Consider the following 24,490-nt stretch of genomic DNA (forward strand, 5'->3'; position numbering starts at 1 on the left):
TTGCAGTCCCTCTGTAATTCCTTAATATAAACGAAACCATCATAAAAACATTTGAGAGAAAAGATGTGGTTTAAAATTAAACACAAATAGGGACTTTCCTGGCATTCCAGAGGTCAAGATTCCTCACTTCCTGTACAGGGGATGAGGGTTTGATCCCTGGTCAGGGAACTAAGATCCCACTTGCCACGGTGTAGCCAAAAAAAAAAAAAATTAAACACAAATAAGTACTTCCAATTTAAGAATGATCGCACCATTTAGCAAGCTATTTGGTGCTTTTTTCTGGGGCATAGATGATGGTAAAGAATGCACCTGCAATGCGGGAGACCTGGGTTCGATCCCTGGATTGGGAAGATCCCCTGGAGGAGGGCATGACAACACACTCCAGTATTCTTTTTTTTTTTTTTTTTTATAAATTTATTTATTTTAATTGGGGGCTAATTACTTTACAATATTGTAGTAGTTTTTGCCATGCATTGACATGAATCAGCCATGGGTTTACATGTGTTCCCCCTCCTGGACCCCCCTCCCACCTCCCTCCCCATCCCATCCCTCTGGGTCATCCCATTGCCGCAGACCTGAGCATTTGTCTCATGCATCGAACATGGAATGGTGTTCTGTTTCACATATGATAATATACATGTTTCAATGCTCACACTCCAGTATTCTTGCCTGGAGGATCCCATGGACAGAGGAGTCTGACGGGCTACAATCCATGGGGTCGCAAAGAGTCAGACACGACTGAGCACAGCACACAGATGACATTAAATTAGGGATGATGGGTTCTCAGGAGGAGCCTTGAAGATAGAAATCTAGGCAGATGAGGGGGATCGAGTTTGTAGAAATTCACAAGAGTGATGTTGGTTCTCCATCATTGGAGATTTTCTTTTCTGAGTATGGATAGCCCTGGATTTCAAATGTTAGTTATTATTAAAACTAGGTCAGAGGTCTGAAGACACATTCTTTTATTCCTGGGAAATGTTCAGGGCAACTTGAATGGAAAGCTCTAGTGAATGGAGCCTTTAGCCATCATTTAAACAGTGGATCTTATGTGAAGGATCAATGAATTTATATGAAATTATTTGGGCCTTTGAGCACAATAAGAAAATTCATCAGAAAGATGATCTAACTTCCTGGGTTTCTGCCTTGCTATCCGGATGCCTGAACATGACTCCAAAAATGACAAAACAGATTCTCTAGGGCCACGAAGTGGGTGTCCCTCCAGGCTTACTGAATCAGTGTCTAAGTGTGTGATTGTTGTTCAGTCACTAAGTCGTGTCCAACTCTTTGTAACCCCATGGGCTGCAGCATGCCGGGCTCCTCTGTCCTCCACTGTTTCCTGCAGTTTGCTCAAATTCATGTCTGTTGAGTTGGTGATGTTACTTAACCATCTCATCCTCTGCTGCCCAGAGTGCAGGATCTGAGAGTCTGTCTTTTTAATAGATACTTTTACAGTTATTCTGGGTGATAGACAGGATGGGAATTATAGCTGTATGTAGAAAAGGTTTCATATATTGCTGAGAATACCAGATTTCTTTGGTCAATGAAGATTGTATACCGACAGACCTTTATTAAAAAATTTTTTTTAAAAGTCGTGTTTATTGATAGAAAGAACCCCATTTTGTCTGATAAAGTGTGTTGATGGTAATAGACATTGGTGGCTTAGGTTATAAGGGCATTGTTAAGGTTCTTGAGGCACATCGTTGGCAGGGTATGTATTTGTAATTATTTACTCTGAGACCCAGGGAAGATTGTTTGGGTGGTACAATTTGAAATAGATACTTCTCTTTAGTTGACTGTGAGGAGCACCACAGTTTTGAAAGAAGTGGTTAGAAGAATGGCCTTGGGGACTGGAGAGGGATGTTGAGTTTAAGGAAGTAAAAATTGATGAAACTGAGTAATAATCACTGTGTACTGCTGAGCTGACAAATGGCTTGGGGCTGTCACTGTGGCTGCTATTGTGGAGGCCTATTTTCAGTCTCTCTGGAGAGAATTTGTGCAAAAGATGTAAAGGCTTATTAGTCAAAGCTGCACACTTCAATCTTGGCGTGGAACCAGCATTCATAAGACACCTAGTACAGTGTGTCCATGCTGATTGTTTCACTCAAGTGGAGGAAAGGTAAAAATACCTCCTGTTTACAGGACCATGAAGCCAGTAAAGGCCTTTCTGAGCTCGTGTTAACGAAGGGCTGGGCTGCTGCTTGTTGTATACGTTCCCAAGACACATGTCACTAATCAAAATGTTCTTATCTGGTCTGAAACAGTTGTTCACTTTTCTCCCTTGCAACTTTCAACAGCACTATCGCGTTTTTCAGAAATCTTACTTTATTACCCACTGAATCAAATACCTTACTGGTATTTGAAAAGCTCTGGGATGGGGAACATCTCCGATACCTATTTCAGATTCATTTTAACTTAACATGTATTGAATGAGCTGTAATATATAGCAGTAGAGTCTCTCATCTTTCCTTCCTTCCTTTTAATTTACTTTTTCCTTAAGGAAAATTATTTTAATCATTGTTGGGTTTATGGAAATAGATTAATCCTCTGTGTAGATTTTCCTGCAGTAATGTAAGAAGCTTTCTTTTTTCTCTGGCAGAAAACATAAGGACCCATGTCAAATGTATACTTTAAATTAAAGGGCTCTCAAATAATGATCAGAGTTTATGAATGTTTCCCTCTGTTCTTTGTCTTGCTGCTAAGTCACTTCAGTCGTGTCTGACTCTGTGCGACCCCATAGACGGCAGCCCACCAGGCTCCACCGTCCCTGGGATTCTCCAGGCAAGAATACTGGAGTGGGTTGCCATTTCCTTCTCCAGTGCATGAAAGGGAAAAGTGAAAGTGAAGTCGCTCAGTCGTGTCCGACTCTTAGCGACCCCATGGACTGCAGCCTACCAGGCTCCTCTGTCCATGGGATTTTCCAGGCAAGAGTACTGGAGTGGGGTGCCATTGCCTTCTCCTTTGTCTTAGGGAGGTGAAATAGTGACATGGTGTATCAGCACTCTTTTATTTCTTCTCTCCCTCTCCTTTTCCTCCTCCTTCCTCATTTTCTTCCAACAGAAAACCTGATTCAAATTAGCTTAAACAATAAAGGGAGAATTCGTTGACTTACAGAAATTAAAAGACCAGAGGTGGGCTTCAGGTAAGGCTTGGTCCAGTGGCTTCAATAATGTCATTTAAGGACCTAGTTTCTATTTCTTTTCTTCTCTGCTCTGCCTTCCACTGTATTGACTTTATTCTTACTCTCCATATTCACCCAGCAGCTCAAGTCTCTTCCTTAGTGAATATAAAATTGTTACTCCAGCTCAAACTTTGTATTCTCCTATCATGGGAAGAAAGAATACTTTTATTTCTCAGAAGTCCCAGCTGATGTATTCATTTTTCTCATTGCACTTGACTGGATGTGTGCATATAGCTGAATTTCCTCAGTGCACAGGAAATGTTGATGGGGTTAGGCAGTCAGGACCATGGAGCTTGAAGTAGAAGTTCTTACTCAAAACTCATGCCTGAGAGTGGGAAGGGGTGGTTTCCCAAGGAAATTTGGGTTTGTCTTACCAGAAGAAGGGAAATGGATGTTGAAAATCAAACAATAGATGTCTACTAAGTGTGGGTTTAGGCCAAGGACGTTATGTGGACCTGGGGTGAGGTAGAGTTTTTAGGGGGAAGGATAAAGACATTGAAAGCTTTTACTATCTCGTGTGTTGCATTTTTTGGGTATCTTTTCCTTTAGTTGATGGTCTACTTTACATTGCTTTTTCTTCCTTGCTCTTTTAGTAGTTGCCTGTGGCTGGTGTAACAGGAAGAGCTTGAAGAAGAGTCTTCTTTTCAGTTGGCGTTTCCCCTAATTATTTATGCGCAAACTGTGTTACTAGGACTTTGGTTGCTTTAAGACCACTGGCCAGAAAGGCCCAACACTGGGATTTTGGCTAAGAGGATGAAGGTCTGTCAAATACTGCCGGTCTGGAAGTAAGTCTAGGGAGCTCACTATCGTGAGGAGAAGCAGTTGTATAGTATAAATCATTGTAGCCCAGGGGCCAAGTCTAGCTAGGGAAATCACTGAGAGGGCAGGGGTCAGAAACCAGGTGTCGGAACTAGCAGGTGTTTGTCTGGTTAAAAATAACAACTTGGTTGAAGCTGTTTAATCTCTTGTCTTGTTCCATATGGCTCATTTCTATAGGTCTCTTTGTGATTATCATAGTTGGAAAGAAATGAGAATCCACTCTGAGGTCTGGTCCTGATTTAAGTGGAGAAGAGATTATTGTCTTGACAGGGGAGACTGGGTAGGATTCCTGTGGTGTTGTGACTCACCTATGGCTATAAAACATTCAGTGCCAACAAAGGATACTAAGGATACTAAACTTGAATCATCTTCTTCTATTATTTAGATAATTTGCTCCAAGTTTAAAATCTCTGTGCAGAAATAGGGATTCTTCATCTTTTAAGTTTAAAAGACTCCTGAAGACATTTTTCTAATGAAAAATGAAGCCCTAACAAAGTGTTTGCTTTAACTAAATGATTGCAGTTAATTTCTTGTAAAGAAACACAGAAGCACACTTTAACTTAAAATAAGCTCACACTGTTGTTTCTTGTAGTACAGCCAGGAAAACCAGAAACAAGCTGTTTCCTTCAAAATCACATCCCTGGATGATATTCGAGCAACCTGGACAATTTAAATGCATCCCCAGGAAAAACAATTTGAGTCAAGTTGGAAATCATATTTGTTAATTTCCTTTCTGTCATGGCAATGCTGCCTTTTATTCTCAGAGTCCGAGTAGCTGTGATTGAGAAGGTGTGGCATCAGCAACTCAGGTGAACAGCAACATTCACTTCAGAGCCACAGCCAATCTGGGGTCATGAAAGGGTTTTGTTTTTTTTTTTAATTGGGGTTTTGGTGAACTGGATACATGTACAGCCTAAAGGAATTTAAATTTCTTTGAAACACTTTGCTGACTAGACAGAAGGATTTCTAAATGTTTAGGGATCACTAGTCAAATTTTAGTCTACACTGACATTTTGTTCAAATATTGAACTTAATAATATTATTTATTCATGCTTTTTTAAATTTGTTTGAGAAACAGTAGGTATAAAACTTAAGCATTTTGGCCCCCAATAGATTTGATTTTGTATATGAAAGATAGCACCTTAAAGTTGTGTGTGTAGAGACAATATCTTAGGAAAGAAATAAGAGTGGATTTGGTCATTATTAAATTCAGCAGTCGGTGATTTTAGTGTTTCCAGTCTTAGTTCTTTTATATTCATTTTGGAAAAGATACTGGTCCTGTGCTCTAAGTGGTTGTACTGTTACGAGAAGAAAGGCTCATAAAGGCTCTGGGAGCCTCTTTGTTTTCAACTTTGTTCCACTTGGAGCAGGGTTTCCAAGATAGAAAGGAATCTGCTCTTTACTTTCTTGATAGACAAGAAATGCTGGGTCAACAGATGTGGTTTGAGATTCCTTTCTTCCCCTGCTCCCTCCCACCCTAGGTTGCTCCCATCTCTCCATCCCAGTTCCAAAGAAACAGAACTAAGAAATGTGCCAGGTGATCCTAGAGACCTATTTGAAGTGGCAGTTCAGCGTGTCCTGGAGTTGCATGCTGGTCACTTTCTTTTTGGAGGAGCTGAAAGGTCATTTGTAAGCAACTTCTCATGGGCAAGAAGCGATATGACAGAGTTGTTGTTTTTTTTTTTGAGTTTTCTAAATGGAGCTAAAACTCTGTTTTTGAGATGTGCTGTGCTGTGCTTAGTCACTCAGTCATGTCCGACTCTGCGACGCCATGAACTATAGCCTGCCAGGCCCCTCTGTCCATGGGGATTCTCCAGCGAAGAATACTGGAGTGGGTTGCCTTGCCCTCCTCCAGGGGATCTTCCCAACCCAGGGATTGAACCCAGGTCTCCCGCATTTCAGGCGGATTCTTTACCGTCCGAGCCACGAGGGAAGCCTGTATTTTTGAGATGCTTTTGTATATTTTAGATTAAAAGCATGCTGGGTTGTGGAAGAAAGCAAACATATATGTCAGTTCCAATGAGTCTGCTGAGCATAAAACTGGGATGGTAGAGAAATTCTGGTGTGATGCACCAGTAGGTGGTAGATATTTGAAGATTCCCCAAAACTCCTCTGTTATTTGGAAGTTTTGCTTACCTAGCAATTGTTGGTGATGCTGCCCACTGAATGGCATTTAAAAAAATTCAGATTTGGCATTTCTTTATTTTTCCTTTTCTCATTTGCGAACCTATTGGTTCTTTCATAAAATCATGCAGAAGAGTGATTTTTCAGAAACCAAGCTATTTGTTTATTTTGCCCAACACATTACCTTTGTCCTTCTCAAAGATGTTTATCCGTCATGTTCTATATTGGCATAGGGTTAGTATCACATTACCACTAGTATCCAGAAGATTTAAGCCAGGGAATGGACTGCTGTCTTTTTTTTTTCCTGCAAGGCAATAAATCAGACCTTTTAGAAAAGCCTATCACAAAAAATTCAGGGAAGTTAGTTGTTGACTGAGAGGGAGGTCAGAACCTTGGAGAGCTCTGGAGAGAGCAGGGACAGAATGCAGCAGAAGCTGCCATGGCTGGCCCCAAGCAGACTAGGTTTTTTTGAGAAGATTGTAGTTCCACTTTGTTTATTGTTAAGATATGCATGATTTAAGGAGATAAATTACTTTTACTCCCAAGCCATGAGCTATATATATTATATATAAATATGTATAATATATATAAAATCTATAATTTTATGACTTGGGGCTACAGCCTTATAAACCAGAGAAAATGCTTTTCTACAGCACATCTGGAAGATCCTTCAGGCCATTGTATAATTTCAGATTCCTCCTGGGAGGGCCTCCAGTATCATGATGAAAATGGTCACAAATAGGAAGGAAAAGAAGCATAAGATTTCAGTGAAGTGCTTACTACTTTCTAGACTAGATCCATTTCCCAAAAAATAAATCTTTTTTTCAAATGACATGTTAGATAAAACTTCAACACACCCCAAACTCAAACCAAACTAAAACAACCAACCAAACAAAAACCAAAAGCAGAATGTCAGAGGTGTTCTGGTTAAAGCAGGTTAAGAGGCTGGGGTGCCCTCTACCAGGTTTACTCCTGGCTCCAGCAGTAGCCACTGAACACAGGCTGCAAATTGCCAGATTTGACCAGAATACTTCAGTTTACTTCTCAGACATAGTTCTTAAGCAAGTGTGAGAATTTAACTCAACTGTACTTCTAGGAATATTTTTATTAGCCTGTATTAATCCCAAAAATGGCTGTATGTTGGTCGTCATCTTAGCTATTCATTTGGATGTCACAGATTTGCATCTCTTTCTAATTAGCTTCTGTGCTTCCAAGAACCCACTGAGTTTTCAAGACTGTAATTAACAACAACTTCAAAGAACATGGCAACATTCTCAAATCTCAAGATTCAATAGGCTCTGCTTACAAGAATGAAGAGAATTATTAGACTATTTGAAAATAAAGCCATTGAGGATTATAAAACTACCCTAATTAATTTTTTGCCATACCAATATTTATTTCTGTGAATACTCTATAAATTGTAGAGGTCTCAGTGTGGCTCCATCTGGGGGATAAGAATAGTCTTTCTGGAGAGTGGAGGGATCTGATAATATAGGTTGTGAGGAAGACTTACCTTTATTCTTTATACTCTTATACTATCAGAAAAAAATGCTGTTTCTCTTACCATGTGTATATTACTGTTTCAATGAAACATTAGTTTATGAAAAAGAAGAAATCAATAAAATCACATTTATTTGCTTATTAGTAAGGTTATATACTTTTCACACATTGTTTTTTAAACTTTTTATTAAGATATAATTGACATACAACATTTAGTTTTAGGTGTACAACATGTTGGTTTATGTATATATTACAAAATGAATACCACAATAAATTTAACTTTCATCACCATATAGTTATAGATTTCTTTTTCTTGTGATGAGAATCTTTAAGATTTACTCTCTTAGCAGCTTTCAAATATATAGTACAGTATTATATGTTGTGTACAGTACTAGATAGTTGTATGTAATTTTGTAATGTTTCAGATAATTTTAAAGAAGTGTTTCTAATTTATATCTATACTTTATCCTCTTATTAATTAACAGTTTTTATTATAAGCATTTTTTAAAAGAAATTTTTTCCCTCATATAAGATTTTTTTTCCCTTCCTTATTAGTCAATGATGGTCCCAGCACTCATTTGCTAATTTGCTTATTTCTCTTTTTCATCTCCCCAGTGCTGTGAATGTAATACATTGTTTCCCGACTCTTTTCATATATTTGTGTCATTGTGAGTGAATTTGCTTTAGTATGACTGAGAAGCCTTGTTTTGAATAAGTGAGATGTGATTTGGGGGTGAAGTGAGTTAGGTATTTGCAAGAGTTATAATCTGCTGTGTTCTCACATAAGGAAGCTCACATAAGAAGCTTAGGATTGGTTGTGCTTTTTCAAGTCTGCAGGGCCATCGATTTGGGAGTGTAACATGTGTGGTAGAGTATATTGATGCGAGAGACATGGGAAGGTTGAGGGTCACACAAACAGGAGCATCCCTCAAGTCAGGCAGCCTGTAGAGTGAGCCAGAGTAGGGAATCCAGAATTACTGCTAGATGGGAGACAGGTTGTGACTACAAAGAGGCAGATGCCAATTCTTTGGTTAGAAACTGATATTTGAGTGAATATCATGTCACTGAGGGTTGGCAGGTTTACATTCTACGCTCTCAGTTGTCTACACTTGAGTGTCATCAGAGTTGTTCAACCTCTTTAGTTAACCAGCATTTAAAAAGCACTGGCATGATATCTTCCATGAACTGCTTCATATGTGTTTGGTGAAAATGAATAAAGTTTCATGATAGTAGTTCATTTTTTTCACTTTTGTCTGTTTCCTCTTATTATACTTTTATCACTTTCTCCTAATGCATTTTTACTCCTTCCTATGTTGATATATTACATGTCCCATGCCTACTTTTCTTGATCATCCTCATTTAAGATTTCCTCTTTCATATATCACCAAAAATAAGTAAAATAACCTTGTGCATAGAGAGAGAAACTTACTTTTCTTTTTTTCGTAAAGAGACTTCTTAATTTATGCTCTCTCACCCTTGCCTTGAAGAAGCTTTGGGCATTTTTCTCTATCTCTTTTTCAAGAGGATGGAAAACCCCAACATCTTGCATTGTTAGACCTGTTTTTAAAATATGCTTTAGCCTTAGAAAATGACCAGAACCTTATGTATCTTCTATGTTCTCCCCTTCTAGGCCAAGTAATTCAAAGCACAAATGACTTCATATGTAAAAGTGGTCATGCAGCAGCAGTAGAAGAATTTTTATCCCAGTGAACATATCTCTGCTTCCCTTGATGGGAATGTTTTTCAACTAAGTTGTTTTCTAGTCAGGTGCGCTTTGAATGGCCAGAGGGGTCAAATGCATTTCCATGTATTGGGAGGTTGTATTTAATGGAAAGGGACTGCTTGGCATGTCTTTACTATGCATTTAATAATTAGATTGAATCACTTGAAATGAATTCAAATTGGTAAGAGGTGTTTGCCAGCTTATATGCTTTCATAATTTAAAAAAATTTTGTCGATATAGGCTGTGACTTGCCAAATAGCTAAAGAGAAATGATAGAATTCATAGTTTAAAATGAGAGACTTCCCTGGTGGTCCAGTGGTTAAGCATTTGCCTTCCAGTGCAGGGGACACTGGTTTAATCACTGAACTAAGATCCCACGTGCCATGGGGCAGCTAAGCCTGTGTGCTGTAGCTGCTGGGCCCACACGCTGCAACTGCTGAAGCCTTAGTGCCTAGAGCCCGTACTCTGCCACAAGAGAAGCCACTGCAACAAGAGCATGTGGCACCACAACCAGAGAGTAGCCCCTGCTCACCATAACTAGAGAAACACTGCTCGTGCAGCAAAGAGCCAGTGCACTACAACAAAGAGCCAGTGCAGCCCAAAATAAGTAAATAAATAAGGTAAATAAAGAGTTTAAACTGAGGCAACTGAAGCTTTTTCTTTTTGTACTGGAAGAAGAACTTGAATACTTGACCAAGAAAGGGAAGATTGTGTACTTTTTCTGTATATCAGTGTTTAATGATGATTTATGAAGGAAATGCATAGCCAGCTATATAATGATCACTTTAAGTTTTATACTGTGTTGTTATATCCTGTTGCTACTTTAAATGTGGTCTTGAGTACCTCAAAAGGACCTCAGGCTCTTGAGATTCAGAGGTTTGCCAGTGAGGAGTTTATACTCTTTTTGTTCAGTCACTTCATAGCAAGGGCTCTCTTTGATTCACTGTAGAATGCTGAAGCTCCTTTTTCCTCTGTTCATCAAGCCTTTATTTGGATATCCCTGAAGACCTATCTTTCCTATAAGTGAAAGAGCATTTAGTGACCTCTCCGTTGTCATTTATTCCCTAAGTCAACCCACTTATTGGGGCAAAATCATCATTATCCTTTTAAAGGATGTATTTCTTTACCTTCTGTTTGTTTTCTTTTGGTAGAAGACTTCTCTGGTGAGATTGGTCATGGTATTAATGAATGTGATTTTTTGGTATTATATAAATGAAATGTGTTAACATTTGGAATATCTCCATAACTCAGTGAATCAGTATTTTCTAAATGACCAATGAATGATAGTGCAAAGTCATACATGAGTAAAAGTTTCATTTAAAGTACAGGATAGACAAATGGAATTTAGGGTAAGAGTGTAAAATATTTATCAATATAATTTTATCCTACTGTTTAATACATGGAATTGCATTTGATATCCTGTAATAAACCATAATGGAAGAGAAAAAAAAGTAGTTTTAGATTCCACATTACAACTAACCTTTAAGAAACCACCACTTGTTGAGTTTTGGTGTAGTATCAAAGAAGAACATCCAGAATTATTTGGAAAGGCTGTGGAACTACTCCTCTTTTTTCGAAGTACATATTTGAATGAGGCTAGATTTCTTCATCTACTTCAGCCAAAACAACATATTGCAACATTGAATGTAAAAGCACATATGAGAATCCAGCTCTTTAATTAAATCAGACATTAAAGAGTTTTGCAAGAATATGAAACAATGCCATGCGTCTCATGATTTTTTGGGAAAATACAGTTTTTTCATTAAAAATGTCTTTATGTTAACATGTAGTAGGATTGTTATTTTTAAATGAATTAATATTTGAAACTTTCTGTTTTAGCTTTTAATATAGTAAACTTAATCCATATAATTCATATATATAGAAGCTCCTTGGGGCCCCCAATACTTTTTAAGAATATAAAAGGTTCCTGAGACCAGAATGTATGAGAACCTGTGCTGTAGTGCTTAAGCAGGGACTTGGAGCCAAATTGCTTAAGTTCAAAACTCAGCTTTATTATTTAATAGTTCTATGACCTTGGACAAGATACCAAACTACTTTTGGCCTCAGTTTCTCATCTAAATAAAATGCTATGGTAATGTAACTTGTAGGTTGTCTTAAGGATTAATTTGAATATATGAAAAATTCTTAGAATTTATATAGTACTCAGCAGGCTATATAATTATCACCTTTTGAGCATTTGTAATGTATTGGTGTTTTCCTTTATAGATGCCAGATTTCTAAATTTCTGGTGATTCAGTGTTTTGTGGTGTTAACATGGTCTGTCACCAGTAAAGTCCCCAATACCCTTAACTTCTCTACACCATCCCCACTGCCCCACCTCCCCGACCCTGCCAAAGTCAGTGGTCTTCAACCTTTGCTGCATTTTAGAATCACCTGGGGAGCTTAAACAAACAAACCCTCAGTGCCCAAGACACACTTCAGATTGACTCAGTTAAACCAGAATCTGGAGGTGGGAATAGGGACCAAACATAGTATTTCTCTTGAAGCCTGAATATTCAGATCCTCTGCCCTGATATTCTGTCTTTCCCTCCATGTTCTCAAATAATTTATTTATCACAGCTGATTTCTCTCTCATCTTTTGTATCACTACACTTAGAGGAGCGGTAGGTGTTCTCCCTGCTCGATGCTGCTCCCAAGGAAACCATCGTTCCTTTTTCCCTGACACCCCATCCCCAGCCTTGAAATTCAGCCCATCAGACAGGAGGACACACCCCTCCCTCCTTGTTGTTATCTAGAGACATCCTTTGAAGATTTTAGCGCATGGCTCACAGTTATTTTCTCAGCACCGTTGATTGCTCTTTTTGTGATTGCAGGTGATTTAATATTCACATAAACACTCCTTCCCACGTGCGGGCCTCTCAGTCCCTGACTTCCCTTCCTGCAGGGATCTTGTCCTCCCTCCACCTCCCTCAGCCAGACACATGCTCAGCCAGGCCTTGTCAGTACCCATTACAGATCAAACATCCCGTTCTCTGACCACACCTCCTGTCTTTTAGAATTCATTCTTTTTAGAATCTCAACTGCAACAATTCTTCCAGCTCACCAGGACCATTGGTCCTGTCATTTTCCCACTAACTCTCACTTCTCTTATGAATTTACTTTGCTTTTTCCTGGCTTAGGGCATCCATGTCCATAATTACAATCATTCTTCTGCAAGCCCTCAAAGATCTCTTGTGCCTCTTTCTTTCTATTGTACTTACCTGGCAAAATCCCAACCTTTGTTAAATCTAAATTCCTCTCACTCTACATTGCACCCAGGGAATTTATGCTCTTGGTCTCACTTAAAAAATCATACCTCAAGCTCAGTGGGGCTTTTAGTGCTGTCTGGAATTCCTCCTCCATTTCCCCAGTTCATTCATTGTTTACTGTTCTAAATGACTATTGCACACTCTCTTCTCAAACTTCCTGTATCCCCTCCTTCTTTCTCACTCTCAGCTGATGGCCTTGTTTCAAGGAGAAAATGTAAACTCTTAGGAGAGAACCACCACAACCTTCTATCACCGCATAGAACAACCTGCCTACATTTGTAATCCTAAGCTGGCCTTTTCTCTTGTACCTACAGATGGATTCTCTGTGCTCGTTTCTAAGGCATCCCTCTTGGAGATCCCATTCTGCCTACGTAATTGTTATCTTCTCTGATGGTGTTCTGTGCCTACTTCCCTTTACAGCAGCATGTTCTCCCCTCTCTATGGGGATATTCCCTCAGACTATAAACATCTGAGCAAAACTTTCTCTTTCCCTCTGGTTACCGGTTTGCATTGTCTGTATCACGTTTCTAATTTCTTTCTACTCATTCTCTCTTAAAGCCTCTACAGTCAAGCTTCTACTTCACCAAGATAGCCCTTGTGGAGCACACTACTGACCCTTGTGTCAACACACCCAGCAGTCAGTTCCTACGCCTCCTCTTACTCAGCAACACCATTTGGCACTGATCACTTCTCTCTTTTGAAGCTCTTCCTTCACCAGTTTTCTCAATAGCATTTATTACCATCTGATTTTGTTAATTATTTATTTTGGCCAATGAAACTGTAAGCTCCTTTAGCAAGGACTTGGTTTATTCCTGTCACTGCTTGGAACAGTGGCTGATACAGAATAGGTACTTGATAAGTATTTGTTGAATGAATGACTGTGAGCTTAAAAGCAGCTATATACTTGTCAGATCTTTCCCATCTCCTTTCCTGGTCAGGCTATCACAGCCATGTCCTTTCTCTTTTTCTCCGGACCTTGCATTTCCTAATTGTATTTCCTGTCATCTCTACTCCATTCCTATCTTTTTCAGGCTGAACCGCCACCATTGTGCTTACATGTCTGTGGGGCTCTAATGTTTAAAGAGCATTCACTTATATCTGGTATTACAGATGCAGATGGTCTGTGGATCTGAGTTGAATGACATTAGCATTTAATGCTGAATTTAGGTGCAGATGGAAGAAATTAAAATTATGAAAGAATAAGAAACAAGTCTTTAGGGCTAAAATTATGGTCTTCTTAGGATGTTTTGGTTTCTTGTTTTGTTACTACCCTACTTTACACTTTACTGTTTCTGCCTGCCCATATTGGAATTCTCCTTGATTGTCTGTAAGAATTTTTAGAAAGCAGGAAAAATCAACAAGTTCAAGAGGCCCTTCTGACTTTAGCTCTGAGCTTATCATTAATTAAGAGTAGTCTGTTCCTCTCTTAGATTATTTGTGGGAATATAAATTGGTGCAGCTTCTATGGAAAACAGTATGGAAGTTCCTTAAAAAAACAAAAACTAGAGTTACCACGTGCCCAGCAATCTCACTCCTGGGCATATATCCAGAAAAAAACTCTAATTGGAAAAGATACATGCTCGCCAATGTTCATGGTAGCACTGTTTCTAATAGCCAAGACATAGAAGCAACCTAAGTATCCATTGGCAGATGAATGCTAAAGAAGATATGGTACATACATACAATGGAATATTACTCAGCCATAGAAAGAAGGAAATAATGCCATTTGTGGCTACTTGGAGGTTAGAGATTATCATACTAAGTGAAGTAAATCAGAAAGAGGAAGACAAATACCCTATGATATCACTTATATGTGAAATCTAAAATATGATGAAAAGGAACTTATTTACAAAACAGAAGCAGACTCACAAACTTAGAAAACAAACATGGTTAATAAAGGGAGAAGGGTAGGGGAGGGATAAATTAAGAGTCTGAGATTAGCAGATACAAACTACTCTATATAAAATAGAGACACAACCAAGTCCTACTCTATAGCAAGGGAACTGTATTCACTATCCTATAATAAACCATAATATGAAAAAGAATATATATATATATATATATATATACACATATATGTGTGTGTATAATTGCATCACTTTGCTGTACCCCAGAAACTAACAAAACACTGTAAATCAACTGTACTTCAATTAAAAAAAAAAGTAGTCTATTTCTCTTAGATTTTCATCCCTCTTTCCCTCTATATTGATGAGCTAATGTGGTACTGGGTTTGTGTGAAAACTCATTTGTTACTGGGCTTTTCTTTTTGGCTTCTACAGAACCTTGCCTCCTGGAATCCATCAAACCCTGAATGTCTCTTACTGGTGGTGAAGGAACTTGTGCAACAGTATCACCAGTTTCAGTGCAGCCGCCTCCGTGAGAGCTCCCGCCTCATGTTCGAATACCAGACGTTACTGGAAGAGCCACAGTATGGAGAGAACATGGAAATTTATGCCGGGAAAAAAAACAACTGGGTAAGGTTTTTCGAGAAAGGGAGAAAAAGGTCACTTTATCTGTAATAGAATAAAATAATCAATTCCAACATTCATTTATAATAAACCCTGGCCATTTCCTTAGAATAAACATGATTGAGGATGCCCGGATACTCTCTCAGTCTCACACCCACAGCCCCTGACTTCTGAGTGTCTGCAGCTGGGAATATGAGTCTCCAAATTTTACAGACTTCCCAGGCATTATCTTTGAGAAACCACATAAACATTAAGGTCTCTTCAAAACTCTGAATTATGAGAAGGTATATTGTATCTCAGTCAGACAAGAGAGGTCAGTAGCTCTGGAGGTAACTAGCTTATGTGGAGCCTTTTATAATTTCTTTTACGTTGTGTGATCCTTTAAAGACACAAGTCAGAGTGTATCATTCCTCTGCCCAGAACTTTCATATCCCTCTCTTTTTCTCTCACAGTAAAAGCCACTGTCTTTCCAGGGGTGTAAAAGAGCTCGGCGTGATTCCCGTCACCACCATCCTCCATCCGTCGTTCCTGCTCTCTCTTCATCTCCTGCTTTCCTGTCTAAAAACAATCATCTCAGCCACACTAGCGCCTCGCTGTGCTGCAGACACACCAGACATGCCCCTGCCCTTGGGTCTGTGCATAGCTTTCCTGTCATCTGGCTTATTTCCCCTGTATAATCACAAAGCTAATGCCCTTCCTCCTTAAAGATTTTACTCATATGTGACTTTCTTAGAAATGCCTGTATTAACACCCCCAATTTTTTTAAACAACTTTTTTTGAGGTATTATTTTGATATCATATATCCACCCGTTTTAAGTGTAAAGCAAGTTGAACAACCACCATCAATCCAGTTTTCAAATGGTTCCATCATCCCAGTGATATCCCTCAATGCCCATTTATAGTTAATTCTATTCCCACCCCCAGTTTTGGGCAACCGCTAATCTAGTTTCTGTCTATATAGATTTTCTTTTCTGAACATTTCATGTACTTGCATACTTGGGAAATACTGTGGGTTTGGTTTCAGACCACTGCAAATAAGCAAATATCAAAATAAAGTGAATTACATGAATTTTTTGGTTTGCCAATACACATATGAGTTATGTTTACATTACACTATAGTCTATTAAATATGCACTAGCATCATGTCTATAAAAAACTTTTGATATATTCTGCTTAAGTCCAACATACACACAGGGGAGGCGTTACATAAGACCGTGAATACCACCAGAGATCATCGGGAGCCTACCACACTTGCTTATTATGTTTGTTGTTTGTCTTCCCCCAATGGGACGTAAAATTCCACGAAAGCAGAGCTATTTGTTCACTGGAAATATTGTAAATACTTAGAACAGTGCCTGGCATATTGTTTGCATTCCATAAACATTTGTTGAGTGAATGAATGAATGAGTAAACTCTAGTGTATTTAAGCACAGAGTAAGTTTAGGTTCCCTTCTCTGTGTTAAGCCTTTCAGATTTCTCTCAGTCTTTCTTTTCTTAGGTTAAACATACCTCTCCCTTTTTGCTCTTCAGCTCTTTCTCAAAGGACATGTTTTCCAAGGTTTTACATGTGATTAATGCCTTTGAATCAGTAGGACTAAAATTTATCCTTGTTACAAATCATCTTGTTTGTTCAGTTCAAGGTTTTTTTTGTTTGATATTTTGTAAATTTATTTTGTTTATTTTATTGTGGTAAAAGACACGTAAAATTAAATTTGCCATCTTAAGCATTTGTAAGTATACAGTGCAGTAGTGTTAAATTTGTTCACATTGTTGTGCAGTCACTCTCTAGAGCTTTTCCATCTTATAAAGCTAAAACTTTGGGCCAGTTTAAACACTAACCCCATTTCCCTCCAGCCCTTGGCAGCTACCTTTCTACTTCCTGTCTGTATGATTTTGACTCCTGTAGACACCTCATATAAGTGGAATCATCTAGCATTTGTCTTTTTGTGATTGGCTTATTTTGCTTAGCCTACTGTCTTTGAGGTTCATCAATGTTGTAGCATGTGACAGGATTTCTCTCCTTTTTAAGACTGCTTGGTATTCCAGTGTACACTTATGCACATTTTGTGTATCCATTCATCCATCAGTCAACATTTGTGTTGCTTTCACCTCCTGGCTATTGTGAATAATGCTGACTACACCTGAGTGTGTACAAAGATCCTACTTTGAATTCTTTGGAATACATCCCCTAGAGTAGGATTGCTGGATCATACTGCTAATTCTGTTTTTAATTGTTTGTTGTTTTTTTTTTGAGAAATCTCTGTACTGTTTTCCATAGTAGCTGCACCATTTTACATTTCTACAAGTAGTGCAGAGTTCAAGGTTTTAAACTATTATTTTGAAACTCTAATCTATTCATATGGATAGTAAGGAAAACTTTACTACTTAGTTTATCCTCTAATCCAAGCATTTCTCTCATTAAACAATCAACTTAGTTGTCCTTTCAAAGGAGTTATTAGGTTAATTTGGCATGACTTCTTGATGAACCTGTTTGTGTTGTCTTTAGTACTGGTAGATTCCTTTAAAGACAGGAATCACTGTCAAACTAATTGGTCTTTAGTTTTTAGGATTTTCCTTCCTACCTAATTCCCCCTTTTAATATTAAGGCTGACTTTAAATTTATCCAGTTTTATGGTGCCATTTCTGATCTAAGAATGTTTGAAATTATGTTCATTGGCCCAGCTAATACTTGAGTTGTAGTTCTTCTGAGTATAGGAGTATAGTTATATAGTTTGAATTTATAGTATATTCAAAACTTTCAATTTAATGTTACTGATTCTCCATTCTTTACTTATAAAACCTACTACTGCTATGTTTACCCCCAGTTTATTTTCATATGCTGTTGAGTAGTTTGTAAGCATCAGGGCAATGATTATGGACTGAGGGGAAGTAAAGAAACTGAGAACCCTGTAACAAGACGAGGTGGACAATTAGAGGTTAAGCTTACAGCAAACCAACCCAAGGAGGAGAGCAATGGAAGTAGGAGCTGAGACACTAGAAGTGAAAATATAGGTATATGAGTTAGTTCCTGGTCCAAAAACAGAACATGAAGGTGAACCTTGCAGGTTGAAACATATTGGAGCTTGATGTGCTGCTTCAGGAATATGTTAAAGGACAACTTGCTTCTGGAATTCAAACACACCCCAAGAACTGGTTGACAAACATGGGACCCTAGCAGAAAGAAAGGAGTTTGATTTTGAGGTGAGAGCTTTTGAATCAGAGGCTGTGTTAGTTTCCTGTTGCTGCTGTAACAAGTTACCACGACCTTGGTAGCTTAAAACAACACAGATATATTACCTTATAGTTCTGGTGGTCAGAAGTCCGAGGTGGGGCTCCCTGGGCTAAAATCAAGTTGTTGGCCAGGCTGCACTCCTTCTGGGGGCTCTGTTTCAGGGCTGAAGAAACCAAAGAAATGGGCAGATGTGTTTCAGAGGTATTATCTTTGAGAAATGGAGAAGCAGAAAGATCCTCAGGGCTGTAGAAAGTAAAAACATTCTGGAGATTTTTAAAAGAAATTGCACTCAGGTCTTTAAGTGGATGATTTGCAGGCATTTAAATAAGAATGCAATAGTCAGTTGGAAGAATAGTTAGACAACTAAGAAACAGTTATGGCAAACTTATTTTATCCTTTTAAGGAAGGTGAATATTATTAGATTGTCTCATTTTCAGTAAAGCATTCAGTCATTCTCTCTTAGTATTCTACTGTGTGCTCCTTTCTTAGTTGTCCGAGTCTCTGGAAGAGCTACATCTAAGAGATTGGATGTATGTCTAGTTTGCCATCACATGTCTTGTGAAATGTCACAGAGCTTCTCCTTTGATCCTATTTTGTTCATTCTTTTATTAGGTGATTGAAAGGCATGCTTTTCAGTTTTTCTGATAACACAGAGTTTGGAAAGATAATTATTTTGAAAGACTACAGAATCAATATTTGAAATTATATTTATATGCTCTGGAATGCTGTGACATACCTGTAAGATATAATTCAACAGGGCTAAGCCAGTATATAACTGATATAGAACGTCTACTATGCTGCTAATGGTTGGAGTAAAAAAAACCAGTCCTGGCTTTTGCTCTTGAAGGTGTTAAAATCCAGTTAAGAAGACTCAACACGTATTTGTAAAAAATGAAATAGCAACACTAAATAAATTGCCTCAAATGGAATGGACAGCGTGTATATGAATTCAGAAGACCCAATCACTGACAAATGAAGTAACTATGGAGCCTTCACTGGTGAACCAGAACTGACCTAAGCCCTAAAGGAAGGTGGAGATAGGTAGCACTATAGGTAGAGAAGGTCAGTGGGTTATATGGTTGCAGAAAAACTTAAGAGGGAAATTCCCCAGCGTTCAGTGATTAGGACTTCCACTGCAGGGGGCCCAGATTCTCTCTCTGGTTGGGGAACTAAGATCCTGCAAGCCATGTGGTGCAGCCCCCAAAACAGAAAGAAAAACATAGGTGTAGCATATGTGGGAGACAAGAATTATAAGGATTCATATGACTGGTTTACGGATCAGTAAATCTTATCTATTATGTCTTATTGTAGCAAGAAAACATTTTAATATGAAATAAATTGATAGGAAATAGGAAATAAAATATGAAAACTAATATATTCTTTTAATAAAATAGAGTAAGAATCAATATGTTCTTCCTGGGCTAAATGTGAATCTATGTATTGTGGTTCTCCTGATTCTACTAGTCCACCTGATAAATATTTTCTGTAAGGAATCTAAGACTGTGCATAATGATTGAAGACCTTTGGATTACAACATCCTGTGATCATTTGAGAGGATGGTGGCTTTCTAGTCCCCTTTCTGTTTGCATCTTTGCCATTACTGAAGTTTTCTTTCTAGAACGTATGTTTACATTCTTAACCTTCCATTTCTGCTCTAAAAGTACAAGGCTCTTAAAATCCTGAGATGCCTCTTCCGTTTTACCGTCAGTTGGCAAAAGGAAAAATTTAAAAATCATGTAGAAGAGAGAGCGAAGGCTCTCGTCTCCTGTCAGCCTTCTGACAAGCATGTTAATTTGAAATACAGTGCTTCTCCATGTCACTGCAGACACTCTTCTTTTTTCTCTTCAGTTTCTAGTTAGAGGATTTCAGCAAGTGCACATTTGAAAGTGAACACTAAAATTAAAAAAAAAAAAAATCAGCACAAACTCTTTATTAATTCTTTGCCATGGTCTTTTTATGAAGCCATCTCTCTTATTGCTTTGTCCATCTCCTTTAATGAGTAGAGTTTTTAATGAGTAGAGTTTTGAACACTTAGTCTTAGTCTGTGCTGGTTTTATAATTTTTAATAAATGCCAATTTTTTTTTTAAATCGAGCGAAAACAGATGATACATTGGGATGCAAGGTTATCTGTTCAGAATGAACAATTCTAATGTTCCTGGATGATCAGAATAATTTTAAGAAGATATATTAAATAGTTACAGATTCACAAGAAGTTGCAAAATAGTACAGAGAGGTCTTGTATACCCTTCACCTGGTTTTACCTATATATATATTTTATATAACCAAGAAATTAACACTGATACAATGTATGTGTATGCCGTTTTATCACATGAGTAATGTCCTGTAACCACCACTGTAGTCAAGATACAGATTACCACAAAGACCTCCCTTCTGCTATTTGAACAGTTATTTTTAAGATTAGAATTTTAATTTTGATGAATGTCCCAATATAAGCTGTAGATACTAAAATTATACATACTGTTTTGATACAATATATCAGCATAAAGGTACATTATTAGTTTTCTCAATGGACAAAATTTAAGGTCTCACTTTATACTGTAAATAATCAACTGCTTTCCTGCTTGTGTCAGTAGTATCTAAAGAACCAATGTCAGTTAATAGTAACAGCACAGTAAGCAAATTTGTGAATTTTTCTTTGGGTTTTGTTTTAATTCCCAGAGCTCAAAGTTAGTTTATCACCCCTAATATTTTGATCAAAGGCATTTTTCTTTCCTGCTATGAAAAGAATGTTATGAGATATTCTAAAACCACATATTTTCACATATTTTACATATTAAAGATCACCAGTGGGTGATCTGTGAGATAAAACATTTTTTTAGCAACTGATGTTTTCCTTTTGTGGGAATTTTCTTAATAATGATATATGATGGAAACTGAAACAATTACCCCCCTTTTTTTGGCTGTACCTGGCCACAAATCCCAGTAAGATTTTAAGAATTTATGGCTTATAAATTAAACTCTGGCAACATTTAAAAATACCATGCAGAGAAGAAAGGAGCCATTTCATGATAGCTCTGCATCTGAATGAATGACATAATTTTGTCATCCCAACTTGTTGTGACATTACGTTTGAAGGAAAGTATATGAGCATTGTTAAAAGATAAACTGAGACATACTAAAATTTTTAAGAGTTTATTTGAGCAAATGTTGATGCAAGGTGGTTAGGAGCATTCTATTGCTAAGAGTTATGGGCAAGGGATTTGCAGAGAGGACTTGGAAGAAAAGCAAGGCAGTTGTTTGGCTAGAGCTTGAAGTGGTTGCGTTATTTGGGAAAGACTAGTTGGCTGTTTGTGACTGGCTATCCTTCTTAACCTTAAGGCATTTACAGGAACTGATTCTGGCTTAGGTTTCTGTTTGCTTAAGTTGGCTACAAAGACATTAGAGTCATCTCATCCTTATGGTCTCCTTGTTTGATTAATTTTATAACAGGGTGGTTAGAGTGTAAGCTCCTTTAGGGTAGAGGCTTCAACAATACGTGAACAGTGAACTTTCATATGTTGAAGCTGGGTTTAGAAAAGGCAGAAGAACAAGAGATCAAATTGCCAACTCCATTGGATCATAGAAAAAGCAAGAGAATTCCAGAAAAGCATCTGACTTCTGCTTTACTGACTATGCTAAAGCCTTTGACTCTGGATCACAACAAACTGTGTGAAACGTGGCTATATGAAACGTGGCTGGTCTGAACTGAGATGTATGCAAATGTGAAATACACAGCAGAGTTCAGGAAACTGGCACAGAAAGTGGTCTCAATAATAATTTTTCATGTTGATTATATGCAGAAATGATAGTATTCTGGATATACTGGGGTATATTCTTGAAATTAATTTCACCTTTTTTTTTTTTACCTTTTTAAATATGGCTATTAGAAAATGTTAAATAATGTCAAATTGCATAGAAGGATCAGAATAGCTGGAGGGTCTGGAAGAGGGTGACCCTTTCACTGCTGGCCATGATGATGGAGTAGATATTCTGGTGACACCATTCAGTCACATGGAGCACGGGATACAGAGGGCTTCTCATCATCTCTGTTTAATTTATGCCACTTGGGAATTAAACTCTGATGGCATTTCACCTGTGGTGGGGATAAACTTGTGGTTGCTCCTTTGGAAAAAGGTGTAGCATGATAGTAAAATCTATTAGAGTCACTTCTTATAACTATCTAGGTTTGTTTGTTATTGTTTTTAACCGCATGGAACTATTAGGAGTTGAACATTATTTAAAATAATAGAACCAATGACAGGGGCTCTCATTTTTATTGTTTGTGTAATGGAACTAGTTATATTGCATTTTGACCTGTATGTCACTAAGAGTACTTAGGATCTTGTCACAATAGTTTATTTCTCAGGTATTTACTTTATTCACTAAAAGTAGTTGTGTGTGTATGAGTGTGTATGTTTGGGCCTAAATTGCTTTATATCTCAAGATGTTTAAAGTAAATATGTTAGGTTTTTCAATCTTACTGATCTTTAAAAGGACCTTTATTATTGTGGGTTTTTTTTTTTTTTTTAATATAAGTATCAGTAGAAAATTCCAACTTTCCTTTAGCAGCAGGGCCCATCAAGTAGAAAAAACCTGGTTTTACAGAAACATATGAAGCACAGAGGAAATCCTTTGCCTGCACCTTGCAGAGCAGCATGTGAGGAAGGACTGGAATTGTGTCACCTCACTTGTATTTGTGAGGCCACTTGTTGGTTCTGAAGTCTTCGGTGCTTTGCCGCATTTTTGGTGGTACTTAGCTGTTGAGGGCACCCCTTGCACAATTTCCTCAGCGTGAGGAGAACATATGAGTATCTTCAAAGGACTGACTGAGTCCAGTTTTTAAAGCCTTCTTTCTACATATAAAAGGAAAAAGATGAAGAATCGTGTATTTGAAGTGTTCTGTAAGCAGGCCCTCAGACTTTTTTTTAGGGCTTTGGGGAAATGTATGTATACCCTACCTCCCCCAAAGAGTTGCCTGGTTTTCAATTCTTTTCAATGAATTTGTGGTAACAGTAACTTTTTCACTGTAAAAACTGTGGAAATAGTGTTGATTAGATCAAGAGGCACCTGAGCCAAGCAGAGTTCTTGCCTAGGAGTTTGGAGTTAGTTGTGAGAGTAAGATTGGTCTTGTTAGGAGTAGCTGGTCTGTAACATGTATATCTGGGACCTTTTTTCCCCTCAAATTATCTAGTCAAAAGAATCAGAAAGTGGTAAATAGAGAGAAAGTAAGATGAAGCACAGGGAGAGCACAGATAAGAGACAGAGAGAAAGTCCTGGGAGCATTTGAGTTCTTTGAACTGAGGCTGGGCTGCTTTTAAAATCTTACATTCCCTGAGATACTACATATCTTTAAAATAAATTATCTTTTATTTGCTCAATTTAGTTTGAGTTAGAATTCTCTCACCTGAAGCTAACCTCCAATGCATCCTGTAAATCTCTCCCTCCAAGCATCCCTTTGTAATATTTTGTTTGTCTGTCAAGATAGACTTTAAGCTCTGTGAATACAGAGACTGTAGTTTGTTGATCTTAACATCTCTATTATCCAACCTGGGACTTGGCACGGTGGGTGTTCAATAAGTGCTTGTTGAATACATGAATGAGTGCATGATTATGAGCATCTCATTATATACACTTCTAGTTTTATTTTTCAAATCTCTTAAATTTTTTTGAGTGGGTAATATATTCTAGTGTTCAGAAATCAAAATGTATATAGTAAAAAGTCTCTCTCCCATCATTGTCTTGTGTCCACCCAAATCAAACCTCCTTCCTTTCTTTCTCCTACCCCAGAAAGCACTGGTGTAGCTTTTGTCTAGTGTAGTTTTTCAGGATTTCTTTATGCACATATAAGTAAATACAAATACACATATATACATATATACATACATATATGCATGTGTGCATGGTAAGTTGCTTCAGTCATGTCTGACTCTGTGCAACCCTATGAACTAGCCTGCCAGGCTCCTCTGTCCATGGGATTCTCCAGGCAGGAATACTGGAGTGGGTTTCTTTCCCTTCCTCCAGGGGATCTTCCCGACCCAGGGATCAAACTTGCATCTCTCCTGTCTCCTGCATTGGCAAATGGGCTCTTTACCACTAGTGCCACCTAGGAAGCCCCTATATACATAGATATTCCCCCCTTTTTATGCAAATGGTAACATATATTATATACTCTGTTT

The 24,490-nt window shown here is 37.9% G+C and overlaps 1 protein-coding gene across 1 annotated transcript in view; it reads left to right on the forward strand.

Moving 5' to 3' along the window:
• The window catches only part of BABAM2 (BRISC and BRCA1 A complex member 2), a 408,503-nt gene that overhangs the window by 101,993 nt on the left and 282,020 nt on the right, over positions 1-24,490 (forward strand). The window contains exon 5 of the mRNA XM_081484262.1: positions 14,893-15,087. Within this exon, the coding sequence (XP_081340388.1) occupies positions 14,893-15,087 (195 nt within the window). The remainder of the gene's footprint in view (positions 1-14,892; positions 15,088-24,490) is intronic.

This window comes from Giraffa tippelskirchi, chromosome 4 (genome assembly GCF_054371585.1).
Source record: "Giraffa tippelskirchi isolate mGirTip1 chromosome 4, T2T-mGirTip1v1.2.pri, whole genome shotgun sequence".
NCBI classification, from domain to species: Eukaryota; Metazoa; Chordata; class Mammalia; order Artiodactyla; family Giraffidae; genus Giraffa; species Giraffa tippelskirchi.